At 39.7% G+C, this 16,452-nt stretch overlaps 2 protein-coding genes across 5 annotated transcripts in view; both read left to right on the plus strand.

The window, feature by feature from the left end:
- On the plus strand, positions 1 to 6,924 carry TEX30 (testis expressed 30). 4 transcript variants are annotated; one of them, XM_057532908.1, is made up of 6 exons: positions 1 to 111; positions 3,243 to 3,316; positions 3,806 to 4,036; positions 4,815 to 4,866; positions 5,389 to 5,594; positions 6,440 to 6,924. In XM_057532908.1, the coding sequence occupies exons 2-6, from the start codon at positions 3,302 to 3,304 to the stop codon at positions 6,611 to 6,613; spliced, it is 678 nt and encodes a 225-aa protein (XP_057388891.1). In that variant the 5' UTR covers positions 1 to 111; positions 3,243 to 3,301; the 3' UTR covers positions 6,614 to 6,924. The 4 variants fall into 4 exon arrangements, with proteins under 4 accessions (XP_057388891.1, XP_057388894.1, XP_057388893.1 ...); XM_057532909.1 differs by having other exon boundaries at positions 21 to 111; positions 3,229 to 3,316; XM_057532911.1 differs by lacking the exon at positions 5,389 to 5,594 and having other exon boundaries at positions 6,440 to 6,629.
- Positions 6,925 to 10,603: 3,679 nt separating this feature from the next.
- Positions 10,604 to 16,452, plus strand: part of CCDC168 (coiled-coil domain containing 168) — a 29,128-nt gene continuing 23,279 nt past the window's right edge. The window contains 3 exon segments of the mRNA XM_057532912.1: positions 10,604 to 11,326; positions 11,451 to 11,484; positions 11,582 to 11,615. Coding sequence (XP_057388895.1) covers positions 11,063 to 11,326; positions 11,451 to 11,484; positions 11,582 to 11,615 — 332 coding nt within the window. The 5' untranslated portion in view covers positions 10,604 to 11,062.

A 16,452-nucleotide genomic window follows, 5' to 3' on the forward strand; every position in this document is an offset into this window, starting at 1 on the left:
CGTAGCGGGACGCACTGGCGGGTGCGGCGAGGCGGTCCCTTCGAGTGTGGAAGTTCGCTCCCTGAAGAGAGTGAGGGCGGTTAGGTGCTCCCGGCCACTTTCCCGTCCCCGGTAAGCGCGGCGGCGGCGGCGGTTGGGGCCGCCAGATAGGGGACGGCTTCCGAGGGCCCCGAGGGCTTCCCGCGGCCCCGCCTGAGGCGTCTCGGGCTCGCGGCCGTCGCCCCTCAGGGGCTGTTGGGCGGCTCTGTGAGGCGTTCGGCGTCGGTTCGGTCTCGCGGGCCGCGGCCGCTGGGGCTCCGGCCGCCCGGCCGGTCGGGAGACGGCGTTAGGGGACGGTGCGGGCGGGGAGAGCCGAGCGGCTCCGGCCTGGTCCCGCGAGCCGGGCACCGGCGGCCTCCGAGCGGGGAGGGTCGCCGGGGTCCCGGCGCCGGCGGGCGGAATCGGACGGTCGTCGGGCGCCTTTGCGTCCCGAGCTCCGGGAGTGTTGGCTCTCGGACCTCTCGTTGTTGACGCGGCCAGGTTATCGATCTCCCCCCCGCCCCCCGGAGGACTTGAACTCTCAAGGCTGGCGTCCAGCCCCGCGGTTTCCAGCGTCTCGCTTCGACGCGGGGGATGAGGCGCAGGCGTTTTTCCCGTGGACGGTTACGGGAGGGGTGGCATCTGACCCCCCGGCATCAGGTGTGATCGCCGTCGCCTCGTGGGCGTGAAAACGGTCGCGACGTGGGCACGCGACTCCCTGCGATGAAGCTCCGCGGCCTCCCCGAGGTTGGCTGGTGGCGTCGGCCGCCTTTGCAGCTGAGACGCTGCCCCGTCTGACCCCCGGAGCCCGGCCTGATGACAGCCTGGACGGTCTAGGCCGGGTTGGGGTTACACCGTGCAGCCGTTTCGCTGTTTCCCGAGTAGCCCCGCTCGCGCGCACCGTTGCGGGAGGACGGACTGCGCGCACCGTTAAGTCTGGAAGGGAGGGGCGTTTTCCAGAAAAAGGGCCGCGGCAGCGCAGAAAGCCCAAACGCCCACGGCCGGCAGACGGATAGCAGAGCACGTTAGGTTAAGAGGGTGGCTTGAATACGTGTGCACCTAATTTTCCTTCCTCCGTAATCTCACTAAAAGTACAGCAAAGGGATTTTCAAAAAGACGCACACCCACAAGGATGAAGAAAATGGGACAGGAAACGACAGCAATAAGATGCTGGGCTCCGGAAAGCACAAGCCTGAGCACATCGGCTTAATTCTAAACCAGCCGCAGGGAGTGCTGGGGGAACAGTTCTACGGCAGAAACAGGGTCTTCGAAATGTGCAGCAGGTGGCAGCGAAAGGAACGGCGCTGGGCGTGGATGCGGAGGGCTGTACCACGGTGAAGCACGCCAGGGAAGAAGGTAGACCGCTGGCTCTCTCCCCGTGTCACGTCGCTGGACACTGCTTCTCTCCCGTTAGAAGCCTGGAGGCTGGTCTCTTGAGAACGTAAAGCAGGATCTTCGAACCGGGGGCCCCAGGCACAGTAACGAGGCTCCCTTTGTGAAAACAGGGACAATGAAGATTGATGTCCATCATCCCCCAGTTTAAACCCCAGAACTTTCTGCAGCCAGTCTGATACCCTTCAGGCTCAAATATGAGAATTCTACACGCGCGCGCACACACACACACGCGCACACACACACACACATAAAGGGAAAGATATAACAGTAAGTAAGTCACTGTGGTTGCTTCTGGGAAGGGAAAGGAACTTTGTGGCTGGGGGAAAAATGGGAGGAGACTTAACTACTGTTAACTGTTTTAACATTGTGTACCATGTGCGTATATTACCTATTCAAAAATGAAATGTATTTCTTAAAAAATAAAGGCAAGTGAATACACCCTTTGACACAGGGATTTTTCTTACAGATATGTCTACACACGTGTGAAAATAATGTTAAGTACAGTGCCACTCATTGCAATATGGTTTTAGCAAAAGATTGGAAACAATCTCATTTTCATTAATAGATGGTTGGTAAAAATAAATTATGTACAACCTTTCCTTGGAGTACTCTATAGCCATAAAAAAACAATGAAAGAAGCTCATTGTATAAGGAAAAGAGTAATCACCAAGATACGTATGGGGGGGGTTCAGAAAAGTAGGCCACCAGTTTATAAAAAGAAGAAGGAGATGTGTGTGTCTGTAGGTATATATATAAAATATCTGAAAGCAAAATACTGGTTGCCTTTGAAGAGGGGATCTGGATGGTAAGGCAAAAGTGGATTGAGGGAGAGACTTTTCCACTGTATATTTTTGTACCTTTTTAACGTTGGACCATGTTATTGTTATCTATTCAGTGAATGAATTAGTAAATGTTAATGGGAAAAAAGATGAATAATGGAGATCCTGATGCTGATGATATCCTGAACAATAAAAGATCTCTTACTATAGGAAGGAATGCTGCATAACAACCCTGAAATCTCTGGCTCCCAGCATTTCATGCTCTTGGTTCTTCAGGTAGACCCTTCATGATTCTTCAGTGGTTTAGATGTTGGTTGGACTAGGCTGGACTCCAGACTTTAGTTTTGGGTTCTGGTCTGCTCCATGTGTCTTCATTCTGGAACCCAGGCTAAAAAAAGCAAAAATACATGAAGCATGTTTTTCTCAGGGCTGAAGGCAAGAGTTCAAGAGCACTTCTGGAAATTTGCCATGCCTCAGCTCAGAAGTGGCACATTGAAACATATTCTGTTGATTAAAGCAAGTCACATAGCCAAGCCCAAAGGCAATAGGGTGGAGATTTACACTCTGCCTACTGGGAGGCTCTGCAGAGTCTCAGGACAAAGGGTGTGGATGTGTACTTCCATTGCAGGGGCCGAGGAAGAGCTGGGAATGATAAAGACGAAGGAAATGGGTTAATAGAAAGATGCTGTGAAATTCAGTTGAAGATGGTTGAGAATAAAGATGCTTAGGGAAAAAAAAAAAAAATATATATATATATATATATATTTTTTACAGCATTACCAAGATACAGCATCCTACTTTGATATGAATTTTCTTAAGGCATCCATGTTAAGATATCACATTGGCTTTATCTTAAATAACATCTGCCAGCTCCACACCTGGTCCTATAACCAATTCTGAGTGACCGTAGGAATGAAAATAAATAATGTGCTTGTAAAGACATCAGTTCTTAGAGAAGTAGTTCTGAATGTTTACTTTAGCTACTGAGTGTGTTCATTCATAGTTCTTGTGTCTGCCAACCCGCCTTTCACAACAGAATCTTCTTTTCAGGGAGATGTCCTTTGCTTCTCAGATGTAATGCACTTTAAGTTTGTTATTCAACAGTGAAAATGAGTCATACAGAGGTAATACATATTTTCATACATTCTGCATCTTCAAGGTTCCTTTTTTTTTTTTTTTTTGTAGTCATATGGCTCCAGAGTAATTTTCTTATTTTCATCTTGTACTGTGAGAGACAGCATAGCATTAGTGGTTAAGAGTGAGGACTTTGGAGCAGACTGCCTGAGTTTGGATCCTAGCTAATTGGATATATAACCTTGGGCACATTATGTAACCTACTGTGCCTCAGTTTTCTCAGCTATAAAATGGAGATAGTAATAGTACTTGCCTCAGAATTCTTAGGAATGTTAAATGATTTAATACATATAAAGCAGTTATAATAGTACCTGACACAATAAGTATTTCTTAAATATTAGTTATTATTAATATCATTGATTTTTATTTGGAGGCTGTGACTTGAATCATGGGTCTTGCAGAACAAACATATATAGTTATTCATTTGTCTGAATAGGCAAGGAAGTAATTTTTGATCCATTTATTCTCTTGAATTCCAGGTTAAATTAAAAATACCTTTTGGAAATAAATTACTAGATGCTGTTTGTTTGGTACCTAACAAGAGCTTAACATATGGAATAATTCTTACACATGGAGCATCAGGAGATATGAATCTTCCTCATTTGATGTCACTGGCATCCCATCTTGCATCTCATGGTTTTTTTAGCCTGAGATTTACCTGTAAAGGCCTTAATATTGTACATAGAATTAAGGCATATAAATCAGTTTTGGTAAGAAAATTTCTTTATATTTACTTATGACAGAATTCTGTTTTTAAAATTCATAATAAATTTAAGACAAATTTTATTAGCAGTCATTTGGTTTAACTTAAAAATCCTTTAATGAGAATTCTTAGAAACTCAGCAGTGTATGAAGGCTGTGTAATGGTCAGATTTCTCTTTTTTTGCCATCAGTTAGTTTCCATGGGGATGAGTGCTTACATCATAAATGTTTCTCCGTGATACTGCCAAAGAATCTACTTATGATATAATTTCCATATTGAAATTTAGGATATATAGTTCTAGGTATTCTGCCTTGTATACTATGAATGTACAAATAATATATGATTTCTGTATTAGAAACTGTAAAACCCCTGGATAAAACAAATCTGAAATTTCTTTTAATCCAGATTACTTCAAGCTTACTGAGTTTTTCAGAGCTTTAAATTAGATGTTAGTATTATCACATTTTGTATTAGTTGGAAGCTTTTACTGGCTTTTTTTCCCCTCCACGATTTGTTCTTTAAAACTATTTTAGTACTTGAATTTGTTTTAGACAGTGTTTTTTTTTCACTTATTTGCCTGTATTACCCAGTTTATGATTTGACAGTGAAGGCATGACCAGAGAGCAAAGAATTGGTTACCTCTTCCAAGAAGAATCCCTTGAAATTTCTTGATTGTTTTTGCAAAAATTTTCATACATTTCAGTAATGATGAGAAAATATATGTTGGTTTTCCAGTGGAATATTTCATGGGAGAAGAATTGATATTTTTTGGTCGATTTTTCTAGAATTACCTAAAGACCTCAGGAGAATACAAACTTGCAGGTGTTTTCCTTGGAGGTAAGTTTCCAATACTTGTGAATACTTGTTCAAAAATCTACTCATATTAATATAGGAATAGGTAATCGAGAATTAAAATTAATGACAGGAAGAGACTTAAGGATTTTTTGTTTTGGTTTGGTAAGTCACTTCCTGGTGTAACACCAAGATACTTTAATATTTAAATCTAATTTAAACCTCATATATATGTGTTATAACCTGAAGAGGTCTCCTTTTATTTATATCCCTGAATCACCCCCTCTCAAATGATTCCTTCACAAGGATTGTCTTCACCACTTCCAGTATTCTTTTGGAAAATAATTCCTTTTTTTTTTTTTTTTTTTAAGATTTGACTTAGGATTTAGCGCTTTACAAGTCTGTGGGTATTGCAGCTTTTTAATTGGCACCTGTTGTAGTTAATATTTGTTGATAAGCAATATGGTGGATGAACAGTGAATGAAATCTGATTTGCCACATTATCATCACCACTATTTTATGTGAATGTTTATATTTCAAACTGAACTTAATTTTAATTGGTTTTAGGTCGTTCAATGGGCTCAAGAGCAGCTGCTTCTGTAATGTGTCATATTGAGCCAGGTGATGCTGATAATTTTGTTCGAGGTCTCATTTGTATTTCCTATCCACTGCACCATCCAAAGCAGCAGCATAAACTTAGAGATGAAGATCTCTTTCGTATAAAAGATCCTGTACTGTTTGTGTCAGGCTCAGCAGATGAAATGTGTGAAAAGGTGAATTATAACTTGATATTTGTGTGAATGAGAGAGAAAGAATGAAAGAAACATCTTGGGAACAAGATATTACCTGCAACATTCAGTCTCTTTAAAAAGATGCTGATTTTAGGGACTTCCCCGGTGGTCCAGTGGTTAAGACTCTGCGCTTCCAGTGCAGGGGGTGTGGGTTTGATCCCTGGTTGGGGAGCTAAGATCCCACGTGCTGTGGCCAAAAATAAATAAATAAATAAATAAATTAACTATTTTTAAAAAGATGCTGATTTTACTAATGCTAGTTTTTTTCCTTAGTTAACCCTGTTGCTTTGGAGAACCTAAAAATATAAGCATACTGACAGTATTCATCCCCCTGTAAAGAGTGTTGGTAAATGGATTAACTGTCATGTAGAAAATGAAGGATTAATATCTGAATCTTGTGAATTTCGGATTACTAGACTCTACGTTTGGTTTATCATTTCAACATTTAAGCAGATCTCTTCAATTTGTTATAAAATTGACTCTTGAAAAAAAAGTAACTTGTACATATTACTAAATTTTAGTGTATTTCCCAGAGCATATAAATAATTTCCTTGGGGAAAACATTTTTTAAGAGAATTTTTTTGGCTCTAGTTTACTTAATGACCTTTTAGCATCAGTAATGAATGCCTAATCTGTTCTGTTGTGTTGCTGTATCTGAAAAACATGGACTGCCACTTCTTGCATGTTCCATTGCCTCAAAAGTTAGCTGTAGACTAGGTTTTAATATTTAGTGAATGGATGCCAGTATAGGTGCGGTGGGAGAGAGGAAATCTTTACTGAACACCAGTAGAACATTAGTCTAGTATCCTCTTCTTTTTTCCCTTTAGAACTTGTTGGAGAAAGTGGCACAGAAAATGCAAGCTCCTAATAAAATCCACTGGATTGAGAAAGCAAGTCATTCCATGGCAGTGAAAGGACGGTCAACAAATGATGTTTTCAAAGAAATAAATACACAGATTTTGTTTTGGATCCAGGAAATCACTGAAATGGACAAGAAATAATTGTCTGTAGTTACAAGCTATGTTATTTTGAATACAAATACAGTTAATTTGTTAAAGAACAACATACCTCTCAGCATTCTGAGATATATTTCAGACTAATTTAATGTTCTTTAATGTTCCCCCATTTTTAAAACACATTTTGTGAAATTAATGCCCTTTACAAAGTGTCTTTTGAAAGCACTGTTATAGTTGTATAAAGGTGATGTACAAATATTGAAGGTGGTCTAAATATAATTTATTTTCTTTAATATAGTTAAGTTTTGAAAAATTAAACATTGAATTTTGTTACAAGAGAACTTTTGTCTTATTGCCGCGCAGCTGAGAAAATACTCTTAATTTTGCAGAGCAGTGTCATCTTTATGAAAGGAAAACAACACTTTAGTAAATTTAGTCAGTTTTATAGAGTATACATCTATTAATCTAATCTTTTAATAAATCTCAAGGGATAGATGACGATACATTTTCAAATATGGGGACTCTGAGCATTGTTTTTAGAATAAAGTAACAACTTGCATTCATTAAATGTTTACTGAAGGCCTGTTATAGGCAAAGCCTCATGAGGTTTGCAATGATGAGTAAACACTTGGAGTTTGGTATAGTGGGGGAACTTGATGTCTAAAGCTGTCTGATTAAGGGGAGAATGAAATAAGGAGTAAATAGTGGGACTAACATCTGTGCTGTATCTAGGCAGAGTTAGGGCACTTAATTTTGCCTTGAAGTGCAGGTATCCCTTGGACTAGACTTGAATGGTATTGAGTTATATATTAAAAACATAGGTTCTATATTTCCTGTAAAGAACACAAAAATGTGATGAGGCTGATGAGATATCTATATCTATATCTATATATCTATATATATATAAAGTTTGTAGTGAGCAGTGGTTTTCTGTAGTAGGAAATTAACTCCCTTCCCTGGTTTCTCTACTGCCCTAATGTTAGGCCCTTCAGACAGCCAGGGTGGCCTGGGAAGCTTGCAGATTTTTGAGGTCCCTCACTCCTCCTGCCCTGGTGAAGTTAATGGATTTTAATTACTTGTTAATTTTTCTAAATAGTGCATAAAGAACAAAAACCTAGATAACAGTATCTAAATTGTGTGTATTACAGAATGAAATCACGTACAACTACAAAATCGAAATTTCCATGTCACTCAGTGTACAATAGTTACTCACTTTTTGACTGAATTTCTTGAACAAGGCCCTAACTTAAATAGTATATAATTCTTAACTTTTAAAACAAGAGTGATCAAAATATTATAAAAAATATTTAACCAGAGCTGACAAATATAATAATGGTCTATTTTAAATGTAAATCAATTGGAAAATATTAATACTGTAAACCAGAAGTGAAACTAAAAAGGAAAATACAAAGGAAAACTTACTATAAAGCAGACTATAATATAAAAGTACAATGAAGAAATAGATTTAAAAGGTTACTAACCAGCTATGTAATTATAATATTCAAGTTTTTAAATTAAACTATAGGCATAATATGGATGACCATTCAAAGATACTACTACAAATATAGGGATGTTGTAGAAGGTCATTAAAAGTTGATTTTACCCTGAGTTATCTATGAGAAACTACTATTCTTGATTGATGAAGTAGCTTGGCATTTGAGAACTGTGTACCTAGCCATGGGTGGGGAACATAACAACTGCTAGAGAAAGATATGAGTGATACGTGTAAGGCCAAAATAAACATTTGTGAAAAGGTCCCATCTGCTCTTCTGCACAGAATTGACACATCTTGCAGGGAAAGGGTGCAGCTCCTTCAAGTTTGAGATTATGGTCAAAGAGCTATCCTGGCACCGGCTCTGGTAGGCCCTGATTAATGGCACAACCATTCACCTAAATCAGTAGTTCTCAACTAGGAGTGATTTTGTTCTCTAGGGGACATTTGACAATGTCTGGAGACATTTTTGGTTGTCATGACTGGGGTGGGGCTGCTACTGGCCTCTCATAGGTAGGAGAAAGGCATTCTGCTAATATCCTGCAGTGTACAGGACAACCAGCCATTACGAAGATGCACCCGGTCCAAGATGCCAGTAATGCCTAGGTTGAGGAAGCTAGTCCTTGACAAACCAGCTTTGGGATTATCTTTAAATCCTTTCTCCTTCACCATTAGCTTTTCTACACCACTTCTGAATCCATTTGCTTCCTTTTAGTTGCCAAATACTGTGTTTTCAGTATCAAAGTCTGATTCTATCCCCATACTGTAAAATGAATTACAGTAGCCTAATTCATTTTACTATTTTATTGTCTCCTTGGTTCAATAAACCATTTGACACCTCTAACTCAAAAACTGTTGGTGGATCTCCAAGGGTGACTATTAAGATTAAAGACCTTAGTTCAAGGCTCTCCATGATAGGCCCTATCAACATTTTAACCTTATTTTCTCTCCCCCATACTCTTAACCTGTACACAGTACTCCAGCTAACCTGGATACACAAAGTTTATGAACAAGTCTTTCTGTCTTCTCTTCCTGAAACTTTTTTCTTTGTCTGTTACCAAATCATACTCATCCTTCAAGGCCCTTAAATTCTCTTTCCCACTTCACAGCTTTTCTTGAATTACCCCAGCCATCTCTCCTTCAAAGCCACATAATTACCTTCTCCGTTGCTATTCACACCCTGCCTTTTCAGAGATTATTGACATATTTGCTGTATACAACTAATTACATACTGCTTCGGGTCAGGGAATGGTTTTACTCATCTTTGTATCCATAAAGCACTTGGTGTTACTTGCTCAGTGCCTTAGTCATTGATTATTCAATAAATCCTTGTATTGAACTAAGATATTAATATCCTTGGTTTTATATTGCTATTTTATACACATTACTGGGACTTTCTCTTTACATGTAAAGAACAAAAACCTAGTTCACAATGTCCAAATAGTTCAAAGAGTGTGGCATTGGTAGATATATTTTTTTAAACTTAAATAGAATTATTTTCTGGGTGTTTTCTTTCAGTATCTATATTACTGTTAGTAATGGGATTTCTCTGCTGTTATTTTTTATTGTCTTCGTGACTTTTAAAAATAAACATAGCATTTACTTTTTTTTGCTGCTCACTTGAGATTGACATAAGAAGAGGTTTCTAGTGCAAAGGACAGAAGTGTCTATGCTGAAAAATAGGTAATTGTACTTTTATTAGTAGTCAAGTACTTAAATAACAAACATGACAAAGCCCTGGAGGGGATGGGGATACTCTTCTTTACCTATCTGCAGACTTAAGCATCAGCGAGAGTGGTACACAGAAGTTCCTTTTCAGTTCTTACAAGAGCTATTCGTGGTATACTAATTAGGGATTCAGTGTCATCAAGCCCTAAAAGATCTAAGGAACTAGAGAGTTCCTTAATGTTAAAACGCTCAACCCCCTTTAAGATAGTTAACATTAAATGAATTAGAGAATGTCTGCCATCAGGCAAGAGAAACTGAGTATTTTGCCAGCTGCATTAAATATTATAGAAAACCCCAGCAGAATAAAATCACCCTGATCGTGTATATGGATGGGGAGTCAGAGAGGAGGGTGAACCTTACCCTAGAAAAATCCAGAGGAACTGTTGAAGTTTCTTCTAGAACTAAGGAATGCCTACCATGCATTCCGGAGAGCTATACTTTGCAAAGACAAACCCCATGATCACAGTTTAACTAAATTAAGATCATAAATACCTGTCGGCTATGGTCCAGTAGACTGGGAGAGTGTAAACTCCTAGGATGCGTCATTGATCTCATTATCTCTAATACTCAAGGGAAGTAAGAGCTCAATAAATCTTTCTTGCACTCAGTTAAAGTTATGTGACAGAAGAGGCCTGAACAGTTAACTCTGGTGTAAAGAATTATACTTCTTTCCTCAACCGACCTTGAATAAGTGAAGACAAAGGAAGAATTAATTCATTACGTCTTCAAAGGGAAAGTGCTCTAAATCCAAGGTAGTATTAATATTTTCATTAATAGTACAGACTTTTTTGTATACTTGTGACTAAACTACTCTCTAGACTTTGAGGGAAGGTGAGCAGTACTTAGATCTGGCTCTGCCCCACCCTAATTCTGACATCAGCAAGCGTCACAAATAGCTGCTCCTTGGAATCACCAGAAACAGGGTGAAGAGGAAATTCACCAGGAGACCATTCCAAAATCTACCAAAATCTAACCTGGGTTTTCAGCATCACAGTAGATTGTTGAAGAGGAACACGGCTGACAGACCCCTCTAACAAAAAGAAACATAAAATGAGGTGTTCTATTTTACTAAAAAGTCAAGTTGGTATGAGCTCAGTTAAATACCCACTGTGACACGTACCTCACTTTTCTTAGACCCAGAGCAATCACTGCTGCACTTGACAAGGCACTGGGCAGCACTGGACATTTTTTTTCTGGCAGAGCATTGCATGTGGTTATGAGATGGGCATACCACCTTTTTGTGTTTTGGGGCATCCAGAATCGAGGACTTTGGAATGAAGACATCAGTCTATTTCACATATTACATAAAAATGCCAAAGCAATTTTATTTCTTTAAAAAAGTCGGTGGATTGGAAAATAATGCATTTTTGACATTATGGGACCTTCTAGAGTCCTGGACTTCTCAATATTACTGGATGGCAATCTTATTTATAATTTTTCTGGGAATTATCTTTGAGATCATACTCATAAAGATTTGTACAGCCTTTCAGAAGAAGCCTGCACTTCCTTCAGAAAAGGATAATACAGATGCCCACAAGGTAAGAACAAATGCTTGATTTCCTTTTCCCCGATTTTTCAAAGTAACACATAAGAATAACTTATAAAATTGTGGAAGTTTGATATTTGGATTACTCTAATATTTTATTGTCTCCCTTGAAACAGAAAGAAGACAGTTGCCTTAAAAGCATGAAATTTGGTAAGTATCCTACAATTTAATATTTTAATATAAAACTTGTTCAGCCTGAGCTTCTCCTTTTGGTGTTCTGACATTTTTTATTCCCATTTGTCTCTAGATAACTGGTCAATTCATTCATCTTCAGAAGAAAGGTAAGTGATGTATTCTGAAATTAGATGAAACAGGTTGGTTTTGTTCTACTCAAAATTACATCTGAATTACAGAAAAGGGTTTTCCCATTTGTATAGAGGTTGACAGCTGTTCAACATCTTAATTCAGTCGAACTCTGATTTTTTAAATGGTTGCTCTGTTCCAAGCTGTGTTAAATGGCTTTTTATGTACTGTTGAAATTATCATTTTAGGTAGGTAGACTCATTACCATTTTTACAAATGAGGAAAATAAAGCTTAGAGAGGTTAAGTGGCTTGCTTCCCTACCCCATCCTCTCTCTCCAGTACACATGAAGAAGAAATAATCACCAGTTCTGAAAATTCAGTTGAAAAATATTCATTTAGCACCTACTGTGAACCGAGCAGATCCTGAGCTAAGTGCTGCAAGAGTGACATGAAATGAGTTTATATCATCAGCATCCTAAGGATGCCTGAGTGCTAGAGATTAAATACAGACACCACTACTCTTGTTGCTATCAATATCTTAATTGTTTTCATCAAAGTCCGTTCAGCAATCATTAGATATCCCTATACAATGGACATTGGCTTTTATACTGGGATACAATTAATAAGATAGTATCTGTTCTCTGGAAGCTTATACTCTTGTGGAGGAGACTTAGATATAAGGATGATTGCTTGCAGTACGGTAACACAGTGATAGGAGTACTATGAGAACATTTAGGAGATACCTAAGCCAGCGTAGGGGTGTTGGGCTGGCTTCATGAAGAAGGTTATACTGGAGCTGAATTTTAAAGGTAAGTGAAAATTAGCCAGAAAAAGACAGTGGGTTAGGAGGATAAGAAAGGAAATTATAAACCATGAGCAGAGGAAAGGAAATAAGGAACAGGGTATGTGCAATAAATTATGATGATTTCAGAGTTGCTAGAATGCTAAGGACGGGTCAGGGAGTAGTGGGAGATGAAGGTGAAAAAATATGCTGGAGTCAGATCATGGGGGACTTTCTATACCCTGTTAAGAAGCTTGGAGTTTATTCTGATAGTGAGTAACCACTGAAGGTGGTTAAGCGTAGGAGTGACACAGTTTTGTGTTTCAGCTAGATCACTAGTAGCTAGCTGTGTGGAGTATGCATCTGAAAATTACTTTAATTTCTTTCAGTTGTCAGGTGTAAAGGGGCTTTATTCATTTAATCTGGTTGCTCTATTTTTATATGAGTACTAGCAACTCTAGTTATAAAGTGGGTGTCCTGAGAAGCAGTAACAGTATCTGGAAGTACGGGGAGGTGGAATCCCGGTCAGAGTTGGTTGGGAACAGGAATGCCAGAGCAAACCAGGACACCTCAGAAGTGCATCCACCATAAACGATCATCCAGAAGTCAACTGGACAGACCAGGAGTTGGTGTTTGAGGTGTACAGGGCTTAGGTGTGCACTGTGGTTGAAGATTCTCATGTAACTAAAAGCCAGAGGATTGACAGACAAGAGAGGAAGCCACAAGATGAAGTGGGGAGGAAAGGATTTTTAGCACCAGGATCAAGATAATCTGAGAGTTTCCCCATCCCTCTGTGCCATTATTCCATTCCTGCTTAGGTGGAATTAAATACTTTTAATAGGCTTTAGGGAAAAGTAATTGAGAAGAAGAAATTGGGGGGGATGGTGTTGAGGGAAAAGGGTTAGGAAAGAGATATGGCTTCCATGGTGGCAGTACATTGTAGTGAAAAAACACATTTTGAATTAAAAAGGTCTAGGTGTATGTCATAGTTCTGCCTCTAAATGATGGCATGGCCTTGGGCAAATGACTTAAGCTCACTCCTTTTCCTTACTTTCAAAATAGCAGTTAGAAGAATTACCTCTTAGGAATATCAAGAAGATTAGTTAAAGTGATATGTGTAACAAAGCAAAAATATTTTACTGTGGCACCAGAATTCCTTTTTGGGGTAGAATTATGTTTGGGAGAGCATCTTAAATTATTTTGAGATAAAAGGGCTTAAATATTGGTAGAACCTCAAGCATAAAAATGGTTAAAGTTGCACTGCATCAGAGACTGAGTGGGTTTTGTCTTGCTTATGAGATGAGAGAGAAGAGAAAGGGGAGGGGTGGGCAGAGAGGAGGGAGGAGCAGGGGAGGCGGTGTGAGGCTCGGGACTGAATGGCACGAAGGACGTCAGAGGGTGAGCCTACCACCCAGTATCCGGAGTCAGGGAGAGCCGTGCTGGCCAGGCACAGTCTCAGTGAGCAATGCGAACTGCTGATCTTATATCCATTGAGTTTTGGGAGATGGTTTGTTTCAGGGTTGACCTCAGCCTTAGACGTGTGTTCCTGGGAAAGTCTGCCACCAATTGCCTGAGTTTCAAAGATTAAAGCTGTCACTGGTTGGTTTCAGAAGTGTATTTCCTGAAGCGAGTTACCATTGATAGACAAAATTGTTTAAAAGCAGATTTGGTGTTTGTTACTATGACTCTAGGATTATGCTACGACTCTATGCCATTGATTTAATTAATTTACAACCACTTCTAGTACTTGTTGCCATGGCTATAGAGCTGTCAGTCTTTTCCTAGGAGTACGGGGAGTTCTTTTTAAATTTTCAAAGGCCAGTTGAGATTCCCTGGTGGGGAGAGGCCAAAGGACATTTAAAAAATAGACAGACATGCCTAACGGTTAAGTGGGAGTTGTTTGCTTTGCTGTAGTTAACTCCCTTCTATATCTGCCTCTAGCTTTTCGTTAAAGTTAGCCACATGTGTGGGTGGTTTGTGTATGTGTATTTTTCCCCCTTCATTGAACCTGAAGAACGGGTTGGGTTGTATGTCTGGATCAGCTTGCTGTGGACAAGCGTTAGCCATCAGAAAGCTAGAGGTGAAAATGGCCACTCAGCAAATATTACTGAGGGCCTACAATGTGCTGCAGGCCCTTGAGATACAGCGGTGAACAAAACAGACATTGCTTCCCACCTTACGTTTTAGAGGGGAGTCTGATAGTAAATGACAACATGATAAATAAATTATATGGGAGGTGGTGATAATTATATGTGATATGGTAAAACAAAAGATAGTGTAGGGTAAGAGGAATCAGGGTGCCAGAAGTAGGAGAAGAGAGGTAGGTGCAACATATGTGGTGGGATTTAACTAAAGCCTTGAAGGGATGGGGAGTTAACCAAACAGAAATGGTAGAAGAGTATTAGAGAGGTTGGAGAATAGGTGACCAGATCATGGTTGGACCCTGCAGGCCATCTTAAAGACAGTGGCTTTTACTCTGAGTGACAACAGGGGATCATTGTAGAGTTTTATACGGGAGAATGATATGTTCTGTCTTATATTTTTAAAGGATTATTCTGCCTGCAGTGTTGAGAGTAGACTATACTGGGTCAAGGGTCTAAGCAGACGGCAGGCTTTTGCAAGTAATCCAAGTGAGAGATAAAAGTAACTTAAACCAGGGTGGTAGCAGTGGAGATGGCAAGAAGTGGTTAGGATATACTTCAAAAAGTAGAATCAGTGGGGTGTGTGGATGTGAGAGAAAGGAGGCAAAGATGACTCCAAGATTTTTACCTGAGCAAGTAGGAAAGATGCAGTTGTCATCAACTGAGATGATGACAGCTGTGGGTGGAGCAGGTTCTGATGGGGAGATGAGGAATTTTGTTTTGCAACCATTGAGTCTTAGATTGATTGGGCATCCAGTAGAGATAGTAAGTAGTCTGGGAGAGATGTCTGATAGAGACAGTGAGTTTGGGGGTTCTTGGCATATAGGCAGTATTAAAAGCCACAGAGAGGGTGAGATTACAAAGGGACTGTGAGAAGATAAGAGGAGCAGGGGCTGAGCCCTGGGGCACTTCAAAGAGGGCAGGAAAAAGAGGAGGAACCAGCAAAGAAGACTGACGAAGAGCTACCAGTGAGTTAGAAGGATACCCAGGAGAATATGTGGTCTGGAAGCTCTCCAGAGCAGGAAAGACAAATAGTTATATAAGGTATACAAGTTAGGTATCAGACCAATATCCCTTATGAATATAGATGTAGAACCCTCAACAAAATACTAGCAAACCAAGTTCAGCAGCATATTAAAAGGATTATATACTCTGACCAAGTGGGATTATCCTCAAGAATGCAAGGTTGGTTCAACATACATCTAGCATTGTTTTATTATGTTTAAAATCATAATATTAAATTGTTGAAATATTGGTCTTGCATTTCAGCTTTTTTCTATATTTTCCCTGAAATGTGCAAAAAACTAATTCTGTTTATGTCTCATATTTTCACTGTTCACTTTCCTAAGTGAATAATACTCCTGTCCTGAGGAAATTTTATCCTAATTATGTCTGGACACTGCTATAACTTGTTAGGGTCACCTGGATTCCCTAGAATGCTTATGCATCCTGCCTGTATCAATTAGAATATTTTAATTCTCAAGTAACAGAAAACCACGATTCAAACTGGCATACCAAGAAGAGAATTTATGATAATCATATAATAGGAAATCCTGAGGTAGGATTTGCTTCAAAATTGGTTGATACAGTGGCTCAACAACTTCATTAAGGTCCTGTAACTCTCCCTCTGCCTTTCCTCATGTTGGTTTTACCTTAAGGTGAACAGAAAGATGGCCACAAGAGTTTCAAAATCAGACCAGCAATGTCCAGAGGAAGTAAGAGGCCATTTTTTTCTCTGTCTTTTCTGGGAACAAGGCAACTTTTCCCAGAAGTTGTTAAAAATCTTTGTCTTATGCTGGGATTAGTTCATGCCCATTCCTAATCTAATTACCATGTTAGATTTAGCCTAATCATTTGGGGTAGAATGAATGTTGAAGAGTCCACATCCATGATCATTACTGCAACTCCCAATTTTGCTCTAGTAGTAAAGACATGATACTAAAGATAATGGG

This window comes from Balaenoptera acutorostrata, chromosome 18 (assembly GCF_949987535.1).
Source record: "Balaenoptera acutorostrata chromosome 18, mBalAcu1.1, whole genome shotgun sequence".
NCBI lineage: Eukaryota > Metazoa > Chordata > Mammalia > Artiodactyla > Balaenopteridae > Balaenoptera > Balaenoptera acutorostrata.

Bases quoted from the DNA above. Each gene is read 5' to 3' on its own strand.
- TEX30 (XM_057532908.1), top strand. The intron at 4,037-4,814 runs GTAAGAAAATTT...CGATTTTTCTAG, and splicing joins AGGCATATAAATCAGTTTTG to AATTACCTAAAGACCTCAGG. The intron at 5,595-6,439 runs GTGAATTATAAC...TTTTCCCTTTAG, and splicing joins CAGATGAAATGTGTGAAAAG to AACTTGTTGGAGAAAGTGGC.